We start from the raw sequence: 27,574 nt of genomic DNA, 5'->3' as shown, positions 1-27,574 counted from the left end.
AAATAGTTATGTTGCTACATGTATAGCAATAGCTAATGAGACGCAGGGAGCGCGCCGGCATCAAGGGTAGAACAACATATACGTTGCATCAGGCATCAATGGGTTAAAAGCCACTTGATTGGGTTATGCACTGAGTGAGTGACACACTCGGTGACACCATTCACAAAGTCATTATAGATAAAATGACACGTGGCAGGGGTTGTGCGTGTGTGTGTGTGTGGGGGGGGGGTTTAAAGAGGTGGTGCACAAATGTTTGCTTTCATGGGGGTTTCATTTTGCTAAGTACAATGCAGGTCGTATTTGGAGAGTCAAAATTAAAAAGCGAGTGAGGGAGGGAGGGAGGGAGAGAGAGGAAGGCGAAAGTGTGGAGAAATGGGATCCAATTGTCTTTTCCTGTTCATAACATTGCCCGCCCGCTATTCAGGCTAATTGCCAATTGGCAATGGCGGCGCAGCGGGCGCAGTAGGCTAGAAGAACTACAGAACGGACCACCCCGAATGAAGCTGCTCACCGAGCGCACAAAGCACCACAAGTACTGCTCATGCATTTTTGGTGCGAATTTGGTACTCAACCTGTAGGCCGGGACTTATACTTAATGTGGGAGCAAGGCGACGTGTGACGGGCCGGGGTGGAGGAGAGGACAGCGACGGAGGACACGAAGGAGACAAGAAGGAGTGTGAACTAAGTAGGAATGCAAAAGCCCTTGGCATAGTTTGAAGGAATGGAGAGAACGAGAGAGAGAGAGAGCTGCAGAGAGAGAGAGAGAGAGAGCTTTAAAAGCAGCATTGCTAAACCACAGAGAGACAGAGAAGAGAACATAATTGGAGCAGCAGTGGAAGGCAGGAGGGCATCTTAAGTTTTTCACGAAGACCCCCCCCCCCCCCCCCCCCTCTATCATGGCCTCTGTTTTTTATCGTCTCCTACAAAGCCTCGGGCAAAGGCACCACTCTCTCTCTCTCCCATCATTCAACCCTCTCCTCGGAATCTTTCAAAATCCATCCATCATCCACACTCTTCTTTCCCTCCATCACCTGGCCTCTCCTCTCCTCTCCTCTCCTCTCCTCTCCTCTCCTCTCCTCTCCTCTCCTCTCCTCTCCTCTCCTCTCCTCTCCTCTCCTCTCCTCTAACGTAACGTGTATTTATTTGCAACACGTCAATCATTCTGTCTACCGGTATCTCTTCCGATGACTATTGCTTCTGTCAATTAGCCTCCTTATCATCAACAAGACCTGGTGATAATTGGTCAATATAGGTCAAGGATATATAATGGCACGTGGTGATCTATACATTTAAACATCAATGCATTTCTGATACTGATCAATACAAAACATACATGATCAGTATGGGTGAGGTGGAGGCACGTCCTCTTCTAAATCACAGAGAACAGGATGTGCCAGTGTGCGGGCGCCTGTGTGTGTGTGTGTGTGTGTGTGTGTGTGTGTGTGTGTGTGTGTGTGTGTGTGTGTGTGTGTGTGTGTGTGTGTGTGTGTGTGTGTGTGTGAGCGTGTGTGAGCGTGCGTGTGTGTATCAGGAAAGCCAAGCCGTGGTCGATAATTATGCATGTCCTCAAGTAGATACTGAAGTATTGAATTTATGAAGCATTTTCCAAATTCAGAAATTAGCCAATCAGAAAATAGCCAAAGATTATAGGGCTGAAGTGGTTAGTGTATGTTTTGTCATATTAATCAAAATCAAAAAAGTAACTAGGCCTATAGTAATTAGCATTTTCAAATAATTGCAGTTAAGTGAAAAGTACTCTTAGATGTAGTGAGTGGAAGTAAAAGTACTGAAATTTGAACACACTCCAGTAAAGTAAAAAAGTAAAACAAAAGACAATCAAAATGGCCCTTAGGAACACTACTTGAGTAACTGTAACTGGGGTACTTGACACCACTGGTACCATCAACACAGCTCCCACAGCTCGTTAACCATTGATATGGCGTACAAGTTACGACGCAGAGCCGTTAATGGTTTAGACATGCGAGTCCATCAGCGATGAGGGCTCACGGTGATCACATGACCTTCAACGCGTGCACGCCGCGGTCTGATCCAGGGTGACGGCAGACCCCCCCCCCCCCTTCCCCGCTGTCCCTTGTCCCCACCACGCATACTAACCACAGGCTCAAACCCAGTCGGGGAGGAGGGGAGGGCTTTGCTCCGGCATCTGACTCATTAGCATCTCATTAGCATATATGCGCTGCAGGATTATTCAGATCGCTTCCACCGCAAATCCTTTAATTGGAATAGAACACCCAACGTGCGTCTGCTAGAGGTCGCCGAGGGGTCACGTCCTATTTCGCCTGAGCAAAGTTGACTCGTCATCGCCTTTGTGCGGAACCTGGGAATTTGAGTGTGTGTGTGTGTGTGTGTGTGTGTGTGTGTGTGTGTGTGTGTGTGTGTGTGTGTGTGTGTGTGTGTGTGTGTGTGTGTGTGTGTGTGTACCTGTGTGTATATCATTGCTGTCAGGCAGAAACCTCTCCACACATTGTGAGCTTGAAGATAAGTTATTTTTCATTTTAAAGCAGCATATGTAACTTTCCTCATCTACCCTGGATTTGAACCCGGTTTCCTGCACAAGCGCTGAAATTCTTATCCACCTTTTTCCTGTAACACATGTGTGCATAAGTTCCTCTTTCTCTTGCTGTGTTGCCAGTTTTGCAAGATAACAACAAGTGGCCAGGGGCCCGTTCCACGAAACTTGAATTAGAGATTAAACCTGGATTTAACAGATATCCTGGTTTAATATATCCTGGATCAGCGATTAACCGGTTTCATGAAAACTGGTTAATCTTGCCAGATTAGTTTAACCAGTTAACCTCGATATGTTGAGGCTTGATTCGGTTTCATGAAAGTGATGCTACATTAGTTACCATGGAAACTAATGCTTTGGATTTAGCCTGCTCCGGACCAGGCTAACAGCCAGGTTTAACCTAATCCTGATGTCTTTACTGTTCATTAAGGCAGTCAATCTGATCACAAACCAATGACCTTTGCCACACTTATTATGGGTTTATGTTGCCTTGTTTGATTCGGTCTGCATTAAAGGACACATTTTAGCACTATATACCAAATCAAAGAACCAAAATATATAGGCTGCACAACCTCATCATGACAGTTTGTGAGCTTGTAAATCATCTGCTTTTGGTGAATGTTCCTGTTTGCTGTGGTGCAAGTGGTAAAGAAAAAATATTATATTATATTATAAAAAAAAATATATTTTTTTTTGTAAAGGCGAAAACATTACTATATATTACCATTACTCATTGTTTTACAACATATTACCATTGTAACATTTCACCCACTATTGAACCCATGACCCACGGTTCACCAGTCTGGCCCCTGTCTGGGCAACAACCCCCTTCCCCAAAGGTAGCTCCCTCAGAGGTGGGAGTTATGGCCGAATATCACCATGCTACAATATCATTATGCTTACAATATTAAGAATTCTATTACATTTATTTATTATGACAATTTCATTATGAAGTTTTAAGTTAAGAGTAGTGGTAAAATGTAGACTATATTTTTGGGGTAGTTAATCATTCAGTCTATCCACTATTGAGAGTGTTTTCTCTCTTTAATTACAGCAGCAGTATTTATTTTAGAAGCAAGTCCTTGTATCAGTAAGTCTGGAATAGATTAGTAAAGATACTGAGATATACAGATGGGGGCAGTAATGCAACTATTAAGGATGCCAACTGCCATAATACCCCACGAAGAAGAAGGATCTGTAAATCTGTGTTCCACCAAATGGGTCTAGAGAGGAAAAGCCAGGCTCTGCATTCAGCCAGGCTTTATGATCCTGGCTCGATAAATCCACCCATTCTAAGCCTCGCTTGGCTTTAGTGGAATGGAATAAACCAGGCTGTACAGACCAGGATTTAACAAGCCTGGTTTTGGCTTAAATCCTGGATTAGTTAATCCAAGTTTCGTGAAACGGGCCCCAGGTCTATGAAAACAAGCACAAGATGAAAACAGCTGATCTATACAAGCTCACAGTGACACATTGTGAGGTTGTATACATCTGTTATTTAAAAACACATACAAATCAAAATATTTTGAATATTCTTTAAACATTTTAATAAAAAAAAGGCACAAAATATTTTGTCTGTGGACAATTACATATTAATCTGGAGTTCCTTGACTGTGGGAACCACTGGTTCAAACAACATTAGGAAGCAAGCCCAAATAAGCAACTATACTGTACACCCAAAAAAACTCAACCAGCAACTACCAATAATTTATTTGCAAGTGACTTTACAGAAAAAAACAAGTCAAAAGTTGCTTATAATAAGGAGACATATGGCAACACTGCCTGAAGGAAGCAAAGCACACACACAAGGAGCCCCAGGCCCCCAGTACCTTGGCAGGGAAAAGAGTGGGAATTGAATGCAGTGAAACGTGTGTCAGATCCTGCGTCTATAGGTGAGACATGACTTTTGACACGATCTAAATGTCTCAATAGAAAAGCAAGGAGAGACAATACAACCACCCCAATTGTATAAGTTATATTAAACCCTCTTATTGCCATACCTAATTAACTAATTAATGTGCCTTCAGCCAGCATTTTTCAAATGTTTAATTTGTCATTTTAATGCCAATAGAAAAATCCGCGATATACACACTATATCTCATTTTGACGGGGCAAGACTATAGTATTGGGACAATCAGTCCTGATGGTGGCGGTAACGTCACCATTTTGCCGATTCTGACCAAAGAGAGCGAGTGAACGATGACCACTTCCGGTTTGGAGCAAAATATCCGGCAGTAGCTTTGTTACTGTGTTACACTCTCAGATGTCCGGAATGCTAAGCTATCATCGTATTTTTCATAACTAAGTCAAATTAAGCTCTAATCAAGCCCAAAGCATCGCATTTTACGCAGCGATGCATGCGCGATCACGCGCGTGCGCGATCGACCGTGCACGCACGGATTTTCGGCCGGTTTTAGGAAGATTACATCGGCCGTTAGCCAAATTAGCTAAAAAATGCTAAATTTTGCGACAATAAGCTCCCGATTATTGGGAATCAATCGATTACGTCCATTACGTCATTGGCCATGATGGATTTATTGATTTCATTACGTCCATTACGTCATTGGCCATAAACCAGTTAACATACTCTACCATACAGATTGGACAAAATTACATTTGAATCATTAAGTGACATATAGTGAGCCTTTAAATGTTAAAAAAGGGAAACGGTTTGTGGACATACAAGATTTCCAACCCGGCAGTGACGATAACGTTGGTGTTCATATTATGCATGTTCGGAGTGCGTGCCTAAATCATTAATTCAACGCGGTGCACGCCGCTAAAACCGCCAGCCAATAATCCCACCGACCTCGGATCATAAGGGTTAATTAAAAGCAAATTACAACCTCATTAAGCCTGTGAAACACCTGCCTTTTTTCCTCTCCCGGAAACAACAAGTTCAAAGACAATCGTTAAGGCGTCGCTAACCAACGTGCTCATAACCAAGTGACCGTATTTACGCTTTGTCCTCACACACACACACACACTAGGTATGGGATTCAGCTTATTATCCCATGGGTCAATACTTACATCGGTGTGAGTTAATTGGAAACTAAGCACACAAATACGCATGCCGGGGCTCCGCCTACACATGTGACTATTTTCAGCTCAAGACCCACAAAAGAAATGTGATGTTTGCCAGGGACTTAAACTAGTGAAAATAACAATGCGTCACTTCACGCGTTGTGAGCTGGTAGATATTTTCATTACTGCTATTTATTTTATTTGTTTCTTTGATTTCTTCATGAAATTACTGGGAAAATAAATTATTTAATTTTGTTTTTAATTCATTTAATGTTTTGCTTTTTTGGGAATGTTTTTTTTTTTATGTTTTAAAATAATACTAAAAAAATAAATTAGTAAAAAATAAATAAACAGACCCATAAAAATGTGTCCGTGACCCACGAAAGGGTCCTGACCCCCTGTTTGGGAAACAGCGCTCTATGACGTCCAAAAAGTCAAATAATGACTGACATATCGCCCCCTCCCGCCCCCCCAGACCAATATATCCGTCAGTTTCTACGAAGCACGGTGGCAAGTGTGTGTGGGGGAGAAGGAAAACACTGTGTGTATGTGTGTGCGTGCGTGCGTGCGTGCGTGCGTGCGTGCGTGCGTGCGTGCGTGCGTGCGTGCGTGCGTGCGTGCGTGCGTGCGTGCGTGCGTGCGTGCGTGCGTGCGTGCGTGCGTGCGTGCGTCACAAAAAAGAGACGAGGACGAGGAGAGGAGAGGAGAGGAGAGGAGAGGAGAGGAGAGGAGAGGAGATATGAGACATACATGCACCCTAACCAGAGAGTAGCTTGTCCTTTGCAGCAGAGAAGCCTAATTACACTGGGCTCTGCTTTGAGGGGAATAGGACCGCTTGCCAATACTGATTGATAATTCACACAGCCTAAGCTGTCGCTGGGAATAGGGATAGGGGGAGATGAAACGCCTTCATTTTGCCGCCTGCCACCGCCCTCTTTGATGTGCAGTCAAGAGCCGGTACACGCCAAGAAGTGCACGTTGCCAGATGGAAGCGCTGCGGCTCTGAAAGGTACCTCTCAACCCGTTTAATACGCAGTATGTACGGTACAAGAGCCTCATACAGCTACAACAGTGCCGTACATGAAACCCCCCATCCCCCCCAACCCTGATGGATGTTTGTCTTCTCTCTGGTCAAACATTTCTCCAAGCGTGTTTCCAGCACAGTAGAAAGATTAGTCTCTGTCTCTAGCTCTCTCTCTCTCTCTCTCTCTGGAGGATCAAGGCTGTATATAGGCAGCAGCTGTGTTAGCTGTACCACCTCTGACAGCTGAGTTAATTCACTGTCTTAAGACTACCGTTCACACTGGCGGTATACGATACAAAGATATAGGCTAGCGTTCTTTTTCAATGGACGCCAGCAGCGACGTGAAGACACATCAGACAAAGATAAAAGCTTCAGCATGCTCCCCGTAATGTCATGTGGCAGCCACAGTGGGCACCCTTCACTTCACACGAGTGTGATATCTCCCTCCCCGATACAGATTCTGATAGCATAATTGGTCAATACCGAGTCCTGATCCAAAATCAGTGTGGAATTTAAAAATCACACCCGTGTGAAGTGAGGGGCACTCTTATATCATCGTACATCATCATGACGTAAAATAGACAAAATGTCTATATTTGCTCAGACACTATGACGTAAAATTGTCCATTCATTGTCAATGGGAATTTATTGTTTGTGTAGGACAAAGTTTGAGCACACACACCAAATGCTGGATCACACCCGTGTGAAGTGAGGGCCGCTCTTATCATAATACATCATCTCATTCCAGCCAATCACAATTTGCGTCCTCTCACTTTAGTGTTTGTGTTACGCACTGTTTGTGTTTACGCAAACACTCAAAGCTGGCCATTCATTGTCAATGGCATTCAATGGTTGTGTTAACACAATGTTTGTGTGCGAACAAACCCTCAAAGCTGGACATGCATAGGCAGGGCTAGCACCCCTCAAAAATAAACTAGGACCGTAGACCCAAAGTGGGGTCCAGGGACCTCGACCAGGGTTCTGCATGGGGCATAATATATATATATATTTTATAAATAAACAAGTGAATATGGACCCGTAAGGGACAGAACTCACCTCTGGCTTCTTAACTCGTCCCTCCTGGAAGGAGCAGGTTTTAGGGTCGTGGGTGCAGTCATGTCTGTACTTACACCAGTGACACTGGTACGGACTGCTGACGCACGACAAGCACCTGGTGGGCGACACACGTATACCCAAAGCATTAAATACACACATCCTCATTATTTTAACTGTTTAACTTTATTATAATATATATATTATATATACTACATAGTGTAGGTACATATCACTTTATTAAGGTTACATGCATTGACTGCATGCACATTTATAGGTTAAAATATGTACAATTGCATTCACTGCACATTGTTAGAGTCTAGTTTCTGATATATATGTCTAATGTATTGTTTATTTGTTATGGGGTTTAGCCCTATATCATGAGCCACCCCTTACCCCTCATCCCTAAACTTATTTGCCATTTTTTACTATTTTAAAACATTTAAAAATAGTACAAATAGCCGATCTACAAGCTAACAACGTGTCGATGTAGATTGGCTAGTTGAACTATTTTTAAATGTTTTAAAATAGTAGAAAATGGCAAATAAGTTTAGGGATAAGGGATAAAGGGTGGCGCAAGATGGAGCCCTATTAGTGTTTGTTTTTGTCTTTTATGGAGGACCACAATTGGAGGAAAAAAGCCCTCTGGCACCAAATAAAACCAATCAATCAGATAGGCGCTTCTGGAAAACCGCTATATCTGAACGACCAACACGATCAGTGACGTGCATAGTTTGATGTGTTCATCCGTGCAGAGACATGCATTCTATATATTTAGATAATTTAGTAGATGAACTTTTCCTTCGGGGGCAAAAAATACCAATAATAAGGAAGGATGGGAGACGTACGACTTGTGGACGCTGCAGTTGTAGAAGACGAAGCTGGTGTTGGCGAAGGCCAGACCCGTCTCCTTGGACTTGAGGTAGAGCTGCACTATCTGATGGTCACCTGGTGGACAGAGTAGGCATTACATCAGTTAGACAGAAGAACAAACAAAAACGATTTTACTCTGCAAGGCAAAGTCCATGAATTAACTTGAGATAAACAGAGTTTAAAAAAAAATGTAATGATGGCTGTTCTTAAGGGACTATTCTTTAACGGGATATTTCACATTCAAACTGGCTTGATTCAGTATTTAGATATCTGATATTTTATCAGAAACTCCATTGTAACCATGATAGATTCATGGAAAAACCCCACCCTTGGTGACTCATACTACCCTCCAAATACGCGAGGGGGCCATGTTTTCTCATATTACCATAAAAAAAGACAAACTGAATTAGATGACAATATCAGTTACAAGAACCAGGGTGGTTAAAATGGAGCTTGCAGTTACAATGGGTTTGTATAGGAAGGGGATGTGTCTGATAAATTATAATATATGTAAATACTGAATCAAGCAACATAAAAACTGGGAAAAAGTGGGATTGGCAAAAGGGCCTTTCTGTGTGGAGTTTGCATGATCTCCCCGTGTCCCCTATAGGTAGGTAGTACTAGTACCCTCACAAAAAACATGCAGTAATCCTGGTCTCTATAATGCCTCCCCCTGGCCAGGCGCCTGCTGAGGGGGAAAGGACCTGGTGTTGTCTGCTTCAAATAACTTTATTGACATTGTCAACACCACCCCATGTTTTAAATGTCTCAATGGATGAGCAGGGAGACCACCTCCACCCTCTGCACATGTAGTTAAAATGTATTAACAATAGCAGAATGGTTTAAAATAACTTTATTAAAATAAGTTGCAGCATTAAGAAGTTCTATCCGTGCATGGCAACAAGCTACAGGTTCTTAACCTGTCGCACAGGAAAAGAAAGCTTCTAACGAACAGATGTGCAGTCTCTTCTGAAAGGCAATGTGTGCACACGCGCACGCACACGCACACGCACACGCACACACACACACACACACACACACACACACACACACACACACACACACACCCTGATCAATCCCCATGAGTTAAAAGTCTTAAAAGACTGTCTGCCAACTGAACAAGGGGATTGAAAATACCATGTCTGTGTATGCATGGTGTGTGTATGCACAGTGAATGAGTGTGTGCGTGCGTGCGTGCGTGCGTGCGTGCGTGCGTGCGTGCGTGCGTGTGTGTGTGCGTGGTACGTGTGTGTGCATGCACGTGTGCATCCTTAAGTGCATCTGAGTGTCTATACTGTACACGGTGTGTCCCTTTGTCTGCTCTAATGAAGGAATTCATGTTTAATTCAACAGAACATTCACATATCTAACCACTCCTTCCTCTAGTTACAGCTCCATCTCTCTCTCTCTCTCTCTCTCTCTCTCTCTCTCTCTCGTTCATCAATCATTGTAAAGCTCTGCTGACAATGGCTCTGTGTCCTAATTACCTGAATGTTACCTTGAAGCTGCCTTATACCTCTTGTCTTCTTTCCTCGACTAATGAGTGTGTGTCCCTGTGTGTACGTGTGTGTGACTGTGTGTGTGACTGTGTGACTGTGTGTGTGTGTGTGTGTGTGTGTGTGTGTGTGTGTGTGTGTGTGTGTGTGTGTGTGTGTGTGTGTGTGTGTGTGTGTGTGTGTGTGTGTGTGTGTGTGTGTGTGTGTGTGTGTGTGTGTGTGTGTGTACGCGTGTATGCGTGTGACATGTGTGCGTGCGACATGTGTGTTACTATGCGCGTGGGAGATTTTAGGTCCCCACACGCATGGTATTAAACTGTCAAAGTTGACCTTGCGGGATCATTAATTCATGGCTAAGAATGATTTGTGGAGCAAAAACAGATTCAGGCTGGGATCAGGTATTTCGGGGTTAGGTTTAAAGGCCTGATAGGTTTAAAGGCATACTGTATATTTCATGGGTCGCTGGACGTGATGCATTTCTGTACAGTACAGTTTGGTGTCTGGGTTAATCAAACTAAACGATTTAAAGGAGTTGTTCACCCAAACAATGACTTCTTTTCTATCAATTACTCACGCCATGAAGCCTGGAATTCATGGAGAACGTTTTGTGTTTGTCGGATTCCTCAGCTAATCGTCGTACAAAGCCAACTGGAGTTGTGACAAATCATGACAATAAACACAATATTTTGGACCAAACAAATAATTACAAAGAAGAAAAACAAGAAAAAAAGTGTTGTAACCTGCCGTTTTCTTCTTCTTTCGAATTATTATTTAGTTTGTTGTCATGATTTGTCACAACTCGAGTTGGCTTTGTACGAGGCTAAAAAGGTCTTTAAATAAATACTTTTTGAAATGTCTATGAGGAAAATGAACGGGGAATCATTTCCTGGGCCCTGGTAGGGGGTGGGACTGCGACCCTCTATAGCGGAGACATTAGCATCATTCCGCTGGTCATCAAATGATTGGCTCAGGAATGCGACAAAAACGAAAAACATCTGCCTGAAATCAAGGCTCCATGGTGTGTGTAATCGATAGACAATATGTCAAGTTTTGGGTGAACTAACTACACCTTTAATCAATAGTGAGAAATAATCAATTTGAACAAAATAATCAAATTTGGGGGAACAAATTTAAGTTACAATTTATTGTAGGTGTGCCTACAATAAATAAGTTATCCTCCAGAATAGAGATGTTATAGGGTTCAAATGGTAACCTTAACGCCCTGTTGAAGACCACCGCTCTAGTGCATACATGGGCATCTGGCGGCCCCCATGCACCTTCACTTAATGTGGCCCTCAGGTTAATATCGGAATACTGTAATTAGCTGTAGTAACTGTATTATCTGTAATTAAAGGCATTTGAAATTAAATAAAAATGTTACTTTTCAGGATTCCAATAGAAAAATAGCGAAAAATAATGTCTACAGCTCAAAACGCGTCGCTTAGCGACGCATTCGTGAGACGAGCGCGAGAGCTTGTAGATCGGCTATTTTTGCTACGACAGGAATATGCAATGTGGCCCTCTGGAGTGAGTGTGGAAATATTGTGGCCCTCTCCATCATCAAAGTTGCCCACCCCTGCTCTAGTGCATGGACAGTTACAGTAGTGTTAGTGTACACACAGTACGCATGGTCACAATTATCTAGAAGGCCTGTGGATACCCATTATCCGTGCGTAAATGAGCTTGTGGTGATGCAATTCACATCATGCGACACTCACAGCCACGCGGGCCCTGTGTGTGTGTGTGTGTGTGTGTGCGTGCATGTGCCCGGCAGGTCTTCTCTGTACTGTAATTTCATGGTGGCCTGCGTCCCTCCACCTCTCTATTACAGTCTATAAAGTTATCATTATTCATGCCGCGCTGCCTGCGCGGTGCGCCAGCGGCCGCCTGCGTGCAGTCTGCAGCCACACCCTCATCTAATCACTCACTTTACATTATCGCTGCTGTCAGGGAGGAAAGCTTGTACTGGACGTCCATAGTTCAAGTTTTTGCTTCCATGAATTAATGCCCAACTGCGGTGTCACACAAACGTAGCAACAAAATAGCAGAGACTTTTTGACACAATCTAAATGTCTCAATAGAAGAGCGGGGAGACCAAATACAACCCTACCCCAATTGTATTTGTAAGTTATATTGTATTAATGCCCCAACTGTGTCATACACTACGGTGTCACACAAACGTAGCAAAAAAATAGCAGAGACTTTTTGACACAATCTAAATGTCTCAATAAAAGAGCGGGGAGACCAAATACAACCCTACCCCAATTGTATTTGTAAGTTATATTGTATTAACATACTCTACCATACATTTATTCACAACAAGGGTCTGTCTGTGGCCTTTTTATATATTATATAAATACCAATGAAAGAAATGAACAAGAGCTTGTGACTCTAAAGAATGAGTACAATGGATCCATTAAAACATTTTTTTCCAAGGTTTTTCCACGCAGCGGCAGCGATTATGCCCCTATTTCCACAGTGAGATGATAAAACAACCGTCAACAAAACAATCTGTGAGTCACTAAACACAGAAGCTGGCAAGCAAACACAAGGTGTATACAGTATCGTCACTATCGCCTTTTTTAGTTTTTTTGTAAATTACTGTGTCACACAAAAGCATCAGATGTAGCAGATTCGCCAGCTCGAAACGTGGCACGAAGTGACGCACTTTTGAGCTTGTAGATCTGCTACTTTTGATGCTACTGAATTAGAATCGTGCATTTTGGACATTATGAGCTTTCCACACAGAGTCAGACAGAGACGTTATTAGATACATCTCCATATTCTCCCCTATTGAGTGAGGTGTTTTTATTTCCAGGATGGTGTCTTCATTATGCCGACATGAGAAGCCATCAGAAGCATGCAGGGCAGTACAGATTGGGGGGGGGGGGGGGGTCAATTAGACTGGGCTTAACCAAGCGCAGAGAAGAGATGAATGAGAGGATCAAAATCTCTCTCTCTCTCTCTCTCTCTCTCTCTCTCTCTCTCATCCGACCAAATGAATATTGTCACAAATACTCCACCTTCTTATTTCCCATGAAAGGTGTGGAAATGGTGACATGCTAATGGGGACATTTCTATAGAACATTGATTCCCAAACTATTTTTCGGGAAAAGTGTATATCTGAAATGGATTTACCCCTATGGACCCATGAGGACCCAATCAATCATTATATGTCCATATAAAACTCTATAGGGATGTCCGAATCGCATATCTTTGCTCCCGATCCGAGTCCGATCATTTGATTTTGAGTATCTGCCGATACTGATATTTCCCGATCCGGGCATCAAAATGTTTGTGTGATATGAACATTTGTTTTTTACATCACTTGAGCCCTATTCTTCTGAATGGGACATTAGCCAAAAAAAATAGCAGATCTACAAGCTTCGCTCAGGTTCAGGTTCCTCGTGCCAAATCTGAACTGCAGGGAAAGAATGCTTCCAGTATTGGTGCACCTGGTTCTTGGAACCACTTGCAACAAGATCTCAAACTGAATACCCATAGCATCTATTGGCCATTTTAGGAATGTACTTAAATAACCGTTCATTACCTGTACTGTGCACAACTGATTTTACTGATCGTTGTCAACATAATTATTGTCTTTCTTTGTTTTTATTTCTACTGTATGTAGACACCAGCTCAGTGGCCTTGTGGTTAGAGTGTCCGCCCTGAGACTGGGAGGTTGGGGTTCAATCCCCGGCCGGGTCATACCAAAGACTCTAAAAATGGGACCCAGTGCCTCCCTGCTTGACACTCAGCATCAAGGGTTGGATTGGGGGTAAGTCCCTGTGACATACTAGCGTCATGTCCAGGGGGTGTACTTGTACATCAAGCTGCCTCACGCTACAGAAACAGGAGATAGGCTCCTGCCTCATGGCTCGGCAAGGCTACTTATGTGTAATCCCTCAATGATCTCCCAGAAAATAATGAATGAATGAATGAATGAATGATCGGGTCACAGAAAAAAATACTGTACTTTGATTGTATACTTCAAACAGCAGGATCGGGTGTGTAACCATGATACATGCCTCTTTACCTAGTGGTGGAAAGTAACTACCGGTAACTACATTTACTTAAGTAAGTTTTGAGGCATTTGTACTTTACTTGAGTATTTCCATTGTCCAATACCTTTACTTCTACTCCACTACATCTCGGAGGCAAATAATGTATACTTTTACTCCACTACATTTATTTGAAAACATTAGTTACTACTAGTTACTTACATTTGAAAACTTGAGTACTTTCTACGTTTTGGTGCTTTAAGTACATTTTGATGCTTGTACTTTTACTCAAGTAAATGTTGAATTCCGGACTTTTACTCGCAATGGAATATTTCTATATTACACTTATTACAGTATTGATACTACTTTCACTAAAGTAAAAAATTTGAGTACTTTTTCCACCTGCATGCTGCCTTTACCTTTGTCCACGATGATGCGCGGGACCTCCTTCTCAGCAGGAGAAAAGCACTTGATGCGGTTGCCGTCCACCAGGCCGTCCATCTCCGCCAGGTTCTCAAATGTACAGTTCACACCGGCCGAGAGCTCTGGGACGTTGTGAGCCTCCAGCACCAGCTAGAGAGAGAGAGAGAGAGAGAGAGAGAGAGAGAGAGAGAGAGAGAGAGAGAGAGAGAGAGATCACGTTTATTTTATAAGAAATCATGGCCCTTTTGAACATGACACCATACCAAAAGAAATAAAAAATCAGTTAAAACCTAGTAACACGTAGTTAAAAAGTGAAACCAACTGTTCCTCCACAACAGAACACAGAGCCTCATTGAAGCGCCACTGCTTGTGAATGAGGGGCACTCTTGTCATCATACATCTTCCTACATCATCACATTCCGGGCAATGGCAATTTGCGCCTTCACTTCTCCGTCTTCCTCAATATGTACTATAATACTAATCATCTCTATCTGGTGATCAGCCAATCAAATCATCGCTATGATTCACACTAACACACAAAGCTGGACATAGGAGGAGCTAGCGCCCCTGTTAAGGTTTTTTAACTTAACATCATTCATGAGTAGATACAGTTCACTCTGATTCTGGCCTTTACCAATGCCTTAAATGGGCAAATGCCCCTCCCCTGAAACATGGATTTGACACTTGAGCTTGGAGTTTCTAGATCAGCTATTTTCAAATGGCCGAAATGTATATAGGGCTGAAGTGGTTACTGTATGTTTTGCAATAATACTCCAAATCTCAAGTAACTAGTAACTAAAGTTTTCAAATATTGTAATGGAGTAAAAGTACAATATTTGGATCTGAGGTGTAGTGGGGCAGAACTTAAACGTATGCTATTGGAAACTGACAATACTCTTGCAAACATACTCAGTTACTTTCAACCACTGCCGGTGGTGAGCAGGGAGAGGGGGATAAAAAGAAGAAGAAAAAAGAATGCAGATTTCTCTCTCTCCTGGTCTGAAAATGTGCTGTGTAAGCTGCACGCTCCCTCACTCTCTGCCGTCGTGTGACTTTAGAAGGGGGGGGGGGGGGGGGAGAGCTTCTCCTTGAACAGGGAGAAAATAAAACACCGTGCTAGAGGAGGGGACGGGGACGGGAGGGGCTCGGGGTTGTATTGACGGGAGAAAAGGGAAAAAAGCGCACATCTGCAGCGGCGGGGATCTGGTCTGGGTGTCGGCATCCATTCATTCCAATGGTGCACGTGTGACGCACTGCACGCTTCTTCAGAGAGGAGAGGAGAGGAGACGAGAGGAGGGGAAGAACGGCTGACCTGAGCTGTTTTTATATTGGCTGTTTAATGAAAAGAAGGAAAGCCACGACTCCCGACATCACACACACAGAGCCTCCCATTAAAGATGGACAATACGTGGCGAAGTCTCTCCTCACTCTCACACTCTCTTAACCCTGCACCCCCCCCTCTCTCACGGCCTTAACGCTCTCATCCTCCCTTTATTTATCTTTTTTCCCTTTAAGGAACGGAACGAACGCCGCAGCCAGCCTAGAGGTTCTTCAATTACGTTGGAAGCCAGTCACTGCGGCAGGGCCGCACGAATATGAAGATAAGAGCGAGCGCACTGACGCACACACACAAAGACACACGCGTGCACGACCTCCTCCCGGTTCATATAATGCAGCGTACCTAATGCTAGAGGATATGTGATGATGATGGGGTCGCTGTGTTTTTTTTGGCGTTGCCATGGTGAAATGAAAAAAGGGGAAAAAAAGAAGAAAAAAAAAAGAAACACAATTGTGTCGAATATTATTCAAATGTGGCGAAGCCGCCATCTCATCTCATCCCCTCAATCACAGAACAGGGCCAGATAAGTCGGCTAGACTGATATGCACTGATATGATGAATGGGTTGCACGCATTGGAGGCGTTGCTCTGGTCCCCGTTAGAGAATGTAAATTACAGCATAAAGTGGTGTGAAACCGTGGCTGCCGCGCGGCGCTCCGCTGTTCCAACCAGATGCTTGATGATGTGACTCACACGCTCCCTCTCGTCACATCGTGGGGAACATTTGCATAAGATAAACGGCCTCTGTACTGCAAAAGAGACCAGAAGGGAAATGGTAAATGTGATATAATTATGTGCTCTGTCTGGTAACTTCATTCATGTTGACCGAATGTGTTATAAGAAAGTAACAATGTTCATTCTTTCTATTATATTTTATTTGCAGGTGTATTGTCTAGACCTAGACCTATACCTGACTAGACCTGACTACTAACTAATAATTGTCTCCACCAGGCCGAAGGCCTGGGGACTCGGGGAGAGAGTATGTTTTGCACTCTGTCCGTGTGTGTGTGTGTGTCTGGCTGTAAACAAGCATCTCGAGCTTAGTCCATTCACCCTGGGTAAACAAAGAACTTTGCTTTTTTGCTTTGCTTTGTGTGTGTGTGCGTCCGTCCGTCCGGTCGATGCCAAATTTTGCACACACACTCCCTCGATGCCAACGATGAACCTCTGCCCCAAACTTTGCCTGTTATAGCGCAACCAGGAGGCGAACTTTTGTAAAAAACTTTTTTTTATATTAGTCCTCCAGGTTCTGTCCAAAAATGCCGCAAATCGTTACACAGTATCTCTATAGTCATGTGTTCAAGACGGATCTGTCCGATATTTCATATTCCATCCTAATTGGCTATATTGGCTTTCAAAGTTTGCAGGATTGGCCCGTTTTGAACAAGAAGCATGAACGCAGCGTGCAATTTACGTGAAATCTTTCACAGACTTTCCTACTAGGCTGAGGAATATATCCCACCCTTTTCACATTGGCCTGTTACAGCACCACCAACAGGTGGATTTTTTCAAAACACATTTTTGGAACAAAATGCCTCAAAATCATCCATTTGCCATCCAATGCGTAAGAAGAAATGGCACCCAGAAATGGCCTATTATAGCGCCACCAGGAGGCCACAACCTGACCTGCCCTGGTCGTCTTTACGAGTGTGCATTGCTGCTCAAAAGTCAATTCGTTCGTTCATGCAAATATTCTAAAAGCAGTGAAATGTATGGGGTCAAAAGCTGTATAGACATTTATGGGTGTGTCACCTAAATGTTGTGTTAGGCCTATGTTTATGTTGTATTCAATAATTCTTAATAAACCGATCAAAAGACACCGGTGTAAGTGTTGAAATGTATTTTAAAGGTCTGAATATTAACTATACACTCAAGTGTTGAAAACATTGACACAAACAGTGGGTTCGGGCCCATCTTTGGGTCGCAGACCGCTTTTCCGTTTCCTATATTTAAAAAAAAAATCACACCCGTGTGAACTGAGTGGTGTAAGGTATTATATAGCCTGATCAGCTCTGACGTAATGAAATCAGCTCTGACGTAATTAAATCACACCCGGGTGAACTGGGTGACCGTAGCAACCATGCTCATTTTTTGCGCACAAACAAAGCCAGTTGTATAGATCAAATAAAAACGATGCGCAACATTTTTAAACATTTTTCATACTTTAAAAAAATATATAAGTCATTTCCATAAATAAATTAAGAAAAAGTTTAACAAGCTGTGAAAATACACTCAAGACACTGCCCCCACTGCCATAGGTCTCCATATATGGAGCTGACCTGTTATGACATTCCGTATGTTGATCTAAACTCATCAAACCCTGTACACTCAACACATGCTCCATATATGGCCAGACCTCATCAAACCCTGTACACTCAAGACACTGACACTGCCACCCTTAGATCTCCATATATGGAGCTGAGCTGTTCTGACATTCCGTATGTTGATCTAAACTCATCAAACTCTGTACACTCAAAACACGCTCCATATATGGCCAGTACAGAATTAATTCCATATGTTGATCTGACCCTCCATGCCAAATCACCAGCCCTCGCCCAGCAGCCTGCCGTCACCCAGGCGGATGTGTGCACGCGACCTGCCCTAAAGGGGGAGGTTTTTAGGGCAAGGTCGCTTCTCGCCCTCAGGGCGTCTTACTGGTATCGGCTACTGTAAGAACACTGTTCCAAAAAATAAACAAACCACCACGAATTTGTCAGGTGTGAGACTCTGGCACTTATGATATTGAGTTACATTTGATAACGTCTGTGTTTGGAGAGAGAAAATATATGTTCTTAGTCTTACTCTATAATAATATAATTAGTACTTTTCCACTGTCAGTTGATGCTTCATGAACAATATGAGTAAAATCGCCGGGTTGGTTTGTCTTTTTCTGGAACACAGGTCTTATGTCACTTATATGCCACGATTCTATTGGATTCCAAAAGGAGAAATAATGCTGTGACCCAGGGCGATATAGCGCCCTCTAGCGGCAGTGATGTCAGACTTCAGTTCTCTATGACTGTGACCAGTGACCACCAAGCAGGCTGTTATGTTAGGCCGAAAGTAGTCAAAACTAAACTAAACTTAACAAACAACCTTTTGTGTGAAAAAACATCTATTTCATAATTAAACTGAAATCCGTTTTACCCATTTTACATACAGTTTGACATAATATAATGAATTACTGTATGTGTGATATTATTTTTTAACTACAGTTTGAACTTATAATTAATGAGCTGGTTATGTATGTTAAAAATAGATAGGAACACAGGAATAGTAAATTAAATTGAACCAGATATCTCTATAAATCAAGCTTACCAAACAAACACCAGGGGACATGAAGCCAAAAGATCAAAATTAATGATTGTTTTTTCTAAAAGAAAAATAGGCTGGTTTCAAAGGCTAAATGTGAGTCTAGGACTCTAGGGGAAGACCTCAGACTCATCCTTTCAAACAAATATTGAATAACACAAAGGGTCAAGGGTCTGCCGGAGGGCATGGATGGGATGTGTGCCCGCTGTACCACATCTGGGTGATGCCCGCTTACAGGGAAAAGGTTAAACACTCTCCAAAGGCAACACACACACACACACACACACACACACACACACACACACACACACACGGAGGGCACACACGCACAGACACACGGAGGACAAATGCACGCACACGCACACACACGCACACACACACACACACACACACACACACACACACACACACACACACACACACACACACACACACACACACACACACACACACACACACACACACACACACACACACACACACACACACACACACACACAGAGAGAGAGACTCCATGAATATCATTAGAGGAAGTGTATCTCTGGGTAAACCAAACATGCTTGGCTGTGACACGCAGTCATCCAGGCTTGACCTCAGAAAACCAGACTGTTTATTTATGACATTCAGAATCATTTCTAAACATTCTATTTCAGTGACTCTCAACCTTTTCAGTACCGAAACCCCCAAAATAATCATATTTGAACTGGGGTTCCGCAGATAAATATTATTGTGACAATAGCAGATTTTCACAATTTCTGCGTCTTTCATATATCATTTGACAATTTGGTCAATGTTTGTCCTGTATTTATAGTATAGGCCTATGGTCTTATTTGTATTTATTTAATTAAGGTATTAAAAAAGTCTCAGGCGTATGCAAAGGCTCGACTTAAGTAACTTAGATAGCATTTCATGTAGATATAGCACTATGTACATAGTTTCATTATATCGATATTCCACTGTTAGGTTCTTAGCTTACGTATGATTCATGATGACCTTTTTATGTACATGATGTATTACCATGATTTTTGTTCTTGCTTACTGTAAATACTGTAACTCTGGATTAAGAGTGTCTGCTAAATGCCTAAATTGTAAATTGTCTTAACCCATTTTGGGAGGGAACCCCTTTTGGTGTTAGCATTATGTTATGCTTTAGCTATTGAAAAATAGCAGATCTACAAGCTCACTACGAGCTTGTAGGTCTGCTATTTTTTTAAAATCGAAGAATGACTGACATAGAAACATAGCTTTTTCAGAAAACTGTCAGGATGTAGAAGACATTTTTAGAATCTGATCTCAGGTCTAAATGGGTAAAAAGTCCTTAAATTGTCACTTCACTGTCATCTGGGGACCCCTCAAGAGAGAACCACTGCTCTGTTTGCTGTGGAAATTGAATTGACATGCAGCACCACTGAGGGCTCCAAGGTTGTCTTAACGTCAAAAAAAAAAAATACAAAATGTAGTCTGCGCTTTCAACGCTGCAGGCTGACTAGCAATGTGACAAATACTGTCGTTTATCAAAGCATCAGACATTCATTTTTACATCAACTTTGTTGAAATGATTAGAAAAGTTGGAAAGCTATGAGCCCCCACAGGGGATATTCAGTTTGGAATGAGAGAGCAAGGTACTCTCCAACTGGCAGCATAGGACCGCACACACGCACGCACCGGCATGTATTACTATTCTTGTGAGGATTTCATTTAGGACAACATTGAAAGTAGCTGAAAATAGCCTAAAAATAGCAGATAAATAAGCTCACAACGTATCGTGCTGCGATGCGTTGTGAGGTTGAAGATCATCTATTTTACTGGATTGTGAAATCACCACACAACTACAAATAAAATAGGGAAAACTCTAAACCCCCTAATCCCCAACACTTTATATTATAATCCTAACCCCAACCTGAATCATTATCCTAATTGTACTAACTAACAACCATTTCTATTATATGGGGACCAAGCAAATGGTCCTCGCAATGTCTATTTCACAAACTATGCTTGTGGGGAAACACTCTTTCCCCAAATGCCCTTTCGTGACTTTTTGGGACAAAAATGTGGCCAAACATTAAAAGTCCCGGGCTTACTTCTGCACTCCAGGAATGCGGAAGTGGGGTCTCAAACTCAAGACGTAAAAGGTCTCAAATAAGGCCTTTAAAAGACCACTGAAATAAGTTATCTAACTATAAATGCACCAAGTCTCTGCGTGTGTACGTATGTGTGTACATCTGTAATCCACGTAACTCGAGAACCGTTCACCCCACCACAGGGGGTGCAGTGCCCGGTGTCGAGTCGGTCGGACCCACGGTGAACCGCTATAAAAAGGGCTCTGGACAGGGCCCCTGTCCAGTGTCCATATATGGAGCTGGCCTGACTCCATATTTGGGCATAAAAGGGACACAGACATAATATATGGGTGGGGGTGGGGCATGCATTTCCAACTTGTATCGTTCCAAGTAGGCCAGTGCCCAACGGGCACCGCAGTAGAAGCTCCAACGGGCACCGCTCTAGTATATAAACGACGGAGGTGGTGGGCCGTCTAAAGTGGAGTCCCCGCGCCGAGCGTTGTGAAGTCCTCTTCATGTCCAGTTCCAGTTCATGACCCGATAGGGCCATAACCGACCGTAACTCATCCCCCTCATAGATATATATAAACTCTAGATAGCTCACCCGCGCTGTTGGCCAATGGAGAGCGACGTCGTTACGTGGCGGCCATCTTACCTCGGGACACATAACATTGTGTCTATGGGGCATGTACTCTTAAATGACCATAACTTGCTCAATTTTCAACCGATTTTCAAACGGTTTGGTTTGTTATAAACGTCAGAGACGTGCGCATACGTATATGATTTTATACGACGTTCATATAAAAAACATAAATTAAGCAGATAAGCGTCCTGAATCATAGCCACGTTGACAACGTTTGTAATAAACCAACCCGTTTGTAAATCCGTCAAGATTTGAGCGAGTTATGACTGTTTCTGTTTGAGCTGCCATTGAACATACTGTACTGTAGCCCCGAAGTAAGATGGCTGCCGGGTGAACGACGTCAGAAACTCCGCCTTGAGCCATCTAGTGTTTATATATATCTATGATCCCCCTAGTCAACATGCGCCGTTTCAGCCCCCCTTCCAGTCAAACGTTTGCTGTCTTAGGAGTGAGAATGCGTTGTGTGGAGACATTTGGCCCTCACACGTATAGACAACACGCGCGCGCACATGCATGTGTGTGTGTTTAGTGTGATCCTCTGCCGCAGGATGATGGCATTTCTCGAGATTGGTTGAACGCATGTCACATCCTACACGGTGTGTGTGTGTGTGTGTGTGTGTGTGTGTGTGTGTGTGTGTGTGTGTGTGTGTGTGTGTGTGTATATATGCAAATGAAGAATCTGCATCCTTTACTCTGAGTCATCACACTGCGTGTAGGACAAGCTTGGATGTGTGTGCGGGCAATGCTCCAAATATAATAACTAAACAGACACATAACATAATGCAAATTGTGTGATTTCTCTGCAACCCCCCCCCCCCCCCCCCCCTGGGCAGCGTGGAATTCATTTCATACCAATCAATACAGTCCTAACAAGCAACACGATGACTTCCAAATGTGGCACATTTGGCAGCCGAGTTTGGAAACGGCTAGAAAAATAAATGCGGGGATGGAAATTAAGTGGTGTGAATGAACGTCTGCCAACAATCAGGAGGCAGTGACACACTGACCTCCAGCTGTTATCTGTTACACACACTGTACATTATATACTTAGGCTCTATACTAGAACCCCTCCTGTTTCTCCTCTACACTTAAGTACCTTTGTCGAAAATAGTTGATCTGCATTTTTATGAATACATCTTGTCCAATCTGTATGGTAATAACTTATACAAGAAGTGGTTATATTTTGTCAGGGGGGTGGGGGGGGCAGAAGAGGAAAGTTATACATGCAGTGCAGCTTCGTTTCTTTTTTGCCGGGGACCCTCCGGAACCTCCTCAAGGACCCCTGGGGGTCCCTGGCTGGTCCCCACTCTGGGAACCAGTGGTATTAGACCAGATGTATTGGTCTACTGCAGGGGTCTTGAATAGATAGCTTCATAGAATTGTTCAACAGCGATATATCCTCAGACATGTTGGATTCATGTTAATGTGTAATATGTTCAGACATTTAACCAAAGCAAAGCAAAGCAAAGTTACTATATTTACCCAGGGTAACTGGACTAAGCATCAGATACTTGTTTACAGCCAGGCCCTGCTCATAGAACATTTCATGGTAGTGGTTCAATGCCTTGCTCAAGGGCACTTCAGTGGTGGTAATTTTAACGTGCCGGTCCGGGGATACGAACTGGCGACCTTCCGGTATCAAGACCGCTCCGCAAACCGTTCGGCCACCACTTAAACCGTCAATCATTTGTAAACTTCACTTTATACTTCTTCTGCTCTTTTTACCCTCTACTCCAAACCTGTTTTCGCAATAATAGCCGATCTACGGCATTGTGAGCTTGTAGATCAGCTATTTTTGTTATCCTCAGAATAGGGATGCTAGGGTTGAAGTGGTAATGTAAAATATATACAGTATATATATAACTGATCACACAAAGATTTGGCGCCCCCCTGCAGTGACTCAGAGAACCTGCTCAGGGTCCCGGACCCCCTGTTTACTGAACCTGAACGCTAGAACACTAAACATAATGTTTGTTACACCATCACTAAATGGTAAATAAATACGGGTATATTTTACCCAATGTAAAATATTACATAACACATATTTCTCATGAAAATATATTGGCAACATTACATGGCAACTTGAGGTACTCTTCTTTAATATTTCATCATGACTTTTCACAAAAAAACTAAAAATAGATATCATGGGGGGCCCTATCATAGGGGGGAAAAACTGGTGAAAAACGTGCATATTGTGTTAAAACTATTCCTTAAAAAAAAGAAATGGAGCTGGGAACTCCACCCATCCTTGGGACATGTGAGAATGGTCCAGTGGAAAAAAAGTGGGTGTATGGGATCACACTATCACTAAACACGGATGAAATTCACCCGAACACCTGCAAAAAACAGGGATGAGGGCCGGGAAACAAACCTACCTTCTATGATGTCACTGAGCATCATGACGGTACTGAAAGAGCCACCCACCTCAGACATCAGCAACATTAAGAAAATTACAAAAATATAATTGTCCGGGTGAAAATCACCCGTGTTTAGTGTTCTAGGAGGGTTAAGGAGCAGCGGAACTCACCGTGACGCTGAACTGGGACACGGAGATGTTGTTGGGGTGGACGCTGAGGCGGACGCACTGCTTGATGTCCGAGGCGAAGCGCCGAGGCTCCGTCGAGCGCTCACACTTCTCCTTCCTGGTGCACCTGGACGACAACACAGTGCAGAGGACGCTCAGTGTTAATAATGGATTGCATGTTTATAGCGCTTTACATTTTACACAATGGTCCAATTATTCATACATTGGGAGGTGAAGCGGCGAACAGTCGACGCCAGTGTCCTCACTTCCCACATTCACATACCAATGGTGGCAAGCTACCATGCGAGGCACCGACCAACTCATTGGAGGCAATGTGGAGTTCAGTGTCTTGCCCAAGGACACTTCGACATGTGGACAGGAGGAGCCGGGATTCGAACGGCCGACCCACGGATCATTGGACGACCTGCTCTACCTCCTGAGCCACAGCTGTAGAACAACCATGTTTTCTTGTGAGGTCCAGGAAAATGGTCTTCACAATGTCTATTTCTGAAATTATACAATATTTTTGTGCGTGTGTGTGGGGAGGGGAGGTTAGACACCACTAGTAGAACAGGCACGCATGTGCGCGCGCGCACACACACACACACACACACACACACACACACACACACACACACACACACACACACACACACACACACACACACACACACACACACACACACACACACACACACACACACACACACACACACACACACACACACACACACACACACACACACACCTCCTCTCAGTACCCGGTAGGTAACCTGACCGTTGGTTACTCTTTCCCACCTGTTGGCATCACCCATGGGGAGAAAGAAAGAATGTCCCCTCCCTGCCTGCCTGCCTGCCTGACAGAGGGGACGTACAAAGTGCATTTATCATATTTCTCCGGCGGAGCTGCGACTGAACAGACACCTGGTCTCTGGGGCAACGCAGGCAGGCAGCGGTCGCATGCATGTAAAACAATGGCTGCTCTATATATGTGGAAGTGGAACCGGTCCGCGGGGGAAACGCAAACGGAAAGAGGGCAGGGCTCGTCTTTTGTAACGGCAGACCGCCACCCCCCCCCCCCCCCCCCCCCCCCAATACCAGATCAGGTCTGGTATTGTCATGTCAAGGGTCCCCACATTGATATAGCCTACTGTATATTTGGCTGCGGATTCGCATCTCACAATATTTTGTGCCAGGGCCAGCCCATACAAGATATGTAAAAAGAATATCTAAATCTTTTCGTATTTTTTTAAGATATATATTTTTTAACATTTTGGGGTAATAGTTTTGGACACAAAATTTAAAATCCTCAATGGAGGAGGGGAGGGTCCCTGACTCCCTGGCAAAAAGTATTTTCTGATGGAGGTCCGTAGCCACATACACATACACATAAACCGAAAAAAAAGAGAACCACTAAAGTATAGAGCCCTGAGGTGCTCTGGTCAGCTATATAGGGTTTAGGCGGCTAATGTCTTTGCTATTGAGTCTATTAGTCTCTGCTATGAGAGCTGCAGGGATGGGGGTGTTTGGGGGGGATTCCCTCGGGACCCCTCGCAGGACTCGAGGACCTTGTGACTGAGCCGTACATTCCAACCACAATACTATACCCCAGGAACACAAATCTGCTATTGTTGACCGGAGAACATTCTGTGAGAAAGAGCCCGACTTGAGCCGTGGTTATACGACCTCATCCCCATTACTATTCCAATCCCGTTTCCACTCTACTTCCACCTCGCGCACACACACACACACACACACACACACACACACACACACACACACACACACACACACACACACACACACACACACTCGTGCGCACATGCATGCGCATGCACAGAGGCACACACACACACAGACAAAATGCACTTTCTCATCTAATCCCCTCGTAAACTTCTTCAAGTTTAATCCCCTATTGATTTAGACCAACAAAAAAAAACTTCCAGTGCAATTAACAAGAAGCCAGCAAATCCACAGAGCGCCTTCAAAATACTCACACACACGCACACACACACAAGTTTTCAAATAATTGCAGTTGAGTAAAAGTACAATATCTCAAAATTGTACTTAAGTGCAATACTTGAGTAAATGTACTTAGTTACTTCACACCACTGGAGGTATCTAGAGATCTCTCTATCTATGACACTGACTGCAAGCAAAAACCTGAATGGGAGCCACGCAGGAGACTAGGAGAGGAGATGACTAAATAGGAGGTGAGTGTGCGTACATGTGTCAGAGATAGTATAAAAGCACATCTATAATCTAAACAGCACACGCAGCATAATTGAGTGAATTCGATCATCGGCATCTACATATAGAAGTGAGTTCAACCAATTACAAGCCAAGCAGACGCGAGATGAGAGTTTGTACGGTCCAATAGGATTACCTGACACTATTTGACTCTGTTAACACATTATCATTAGAGGGCTAAATGACTCCACTCGTTAGGGAAAGCAGAAAGGGCTAATTTGTTTTCCTCGTTATGTAAATGAGCCAGTGAGCATGGAGGAATAATGATGGTTTTGATGAATAACAGCCTTCCTGGTACCTGTGTGCGTGCGTGCGTGCGTGCGTGCGTGCGTGCGTGCGTGCGTGCGTGCGTGCATACGTGAAACACCCGCTGACAAGGGAAGGGGAGCCAAGTTTCTTAGGACGGACACACACTGCTGGGTATGGGGTGTCGGCAGATTGTCCCGACCTCAATGACCTCTGTATTCAACCTGACTCGGACACTGTAGTACCAACTGTTTGATCTCAGTAAGTGCTACTGTTAGTGATACAGAACATCATATTAACACCGGTTAATGTGCGGAGCTACCAGGCCAGCTGTTACAACAACAAAAACAGCAACACTGGACTAGGAAACAGCTTGCCTTTCTGCTGCAGATCAGACCATCTCTAATACATACAATATTCAAAAAGTATAGAGTTGATGAGATCTATAGTCACCTTTATGATCAAAGCCAGATTACGCGTCATTGTCTGCACCATGACCATAATCCAGTTACTGAAACTACATTGCTATCCATGACAGGATCGTTCATCTATTAGTTCTATTAGTTCATATGTTTTAACATCTGCCAAAACAAAACGTGTATAATCACTCTTGTGTTTCAACTGCCATGTTCCAAAAATGATGCCTTCTCAAATGTTAGCTAATTTGTCAGATGCTGTTGTTGATGATGATGAAGACAGTAGAGAAGTGATCATTTTGGAAGTGTGTTGTACATTCGACCACATAGGCATTCCTCACCAAGTTGCGTGCAAACGTCT

The 27,574-nt window shown here is 43.5% G+C and overlaps 1 protein-coding gene across 2 annotated transcripts in view; it reads right to left on the bottom strand.

Moving 5' to 3' along the window:
- Positions 1-27,574, bottom strand: part of plxna4 (plexin A4) — a 300,862-nt gene that overhangs the window by 81,347 nt on the left and 191,941 nt on the right. For both annotated transcript variants that reach the window (XM_079493988.1, XM_079493989.1), the window contains exons 8-11: positions 24,305-24,428; positions 14,421-14,574; positions 8,480-8,579; positions 7,635-7,749 (exon numbers count right to left, since the gene is read on the bottom strand). In XM_079493988.1, coding sequence (XP_079350114.1) covers positions 7,635-7,749; positions 8,480-8,579; positions 14,421-14,574; positions 24,305-24,428 — 493 coding nt within the window. The remainder of the gene's footprint in view (positions 1-7,634; positions 7,750-8,479; positions 8,580-14,420; positions 14,575-24,304; positions 24,429-27,574) is intronic.

The sequence above is a fragment of the Electrona antarctica genome, assembly GCF_951216825.1.
Source record: "Electrona antarctica genome assembly, chromosome: 23".
Classification (NCBI taxonomy): domain Eukaryota; kingdom Metazoa; phylum Chordata; class Actinopteri; order Myctophiformes; family Myctophidae; genus Electrona; species Electrona antarctica.
Note: the sequence above shows the minus strand (reverse complement) of the source record. Positions and strands in the feature narration are given on the sequence as shown.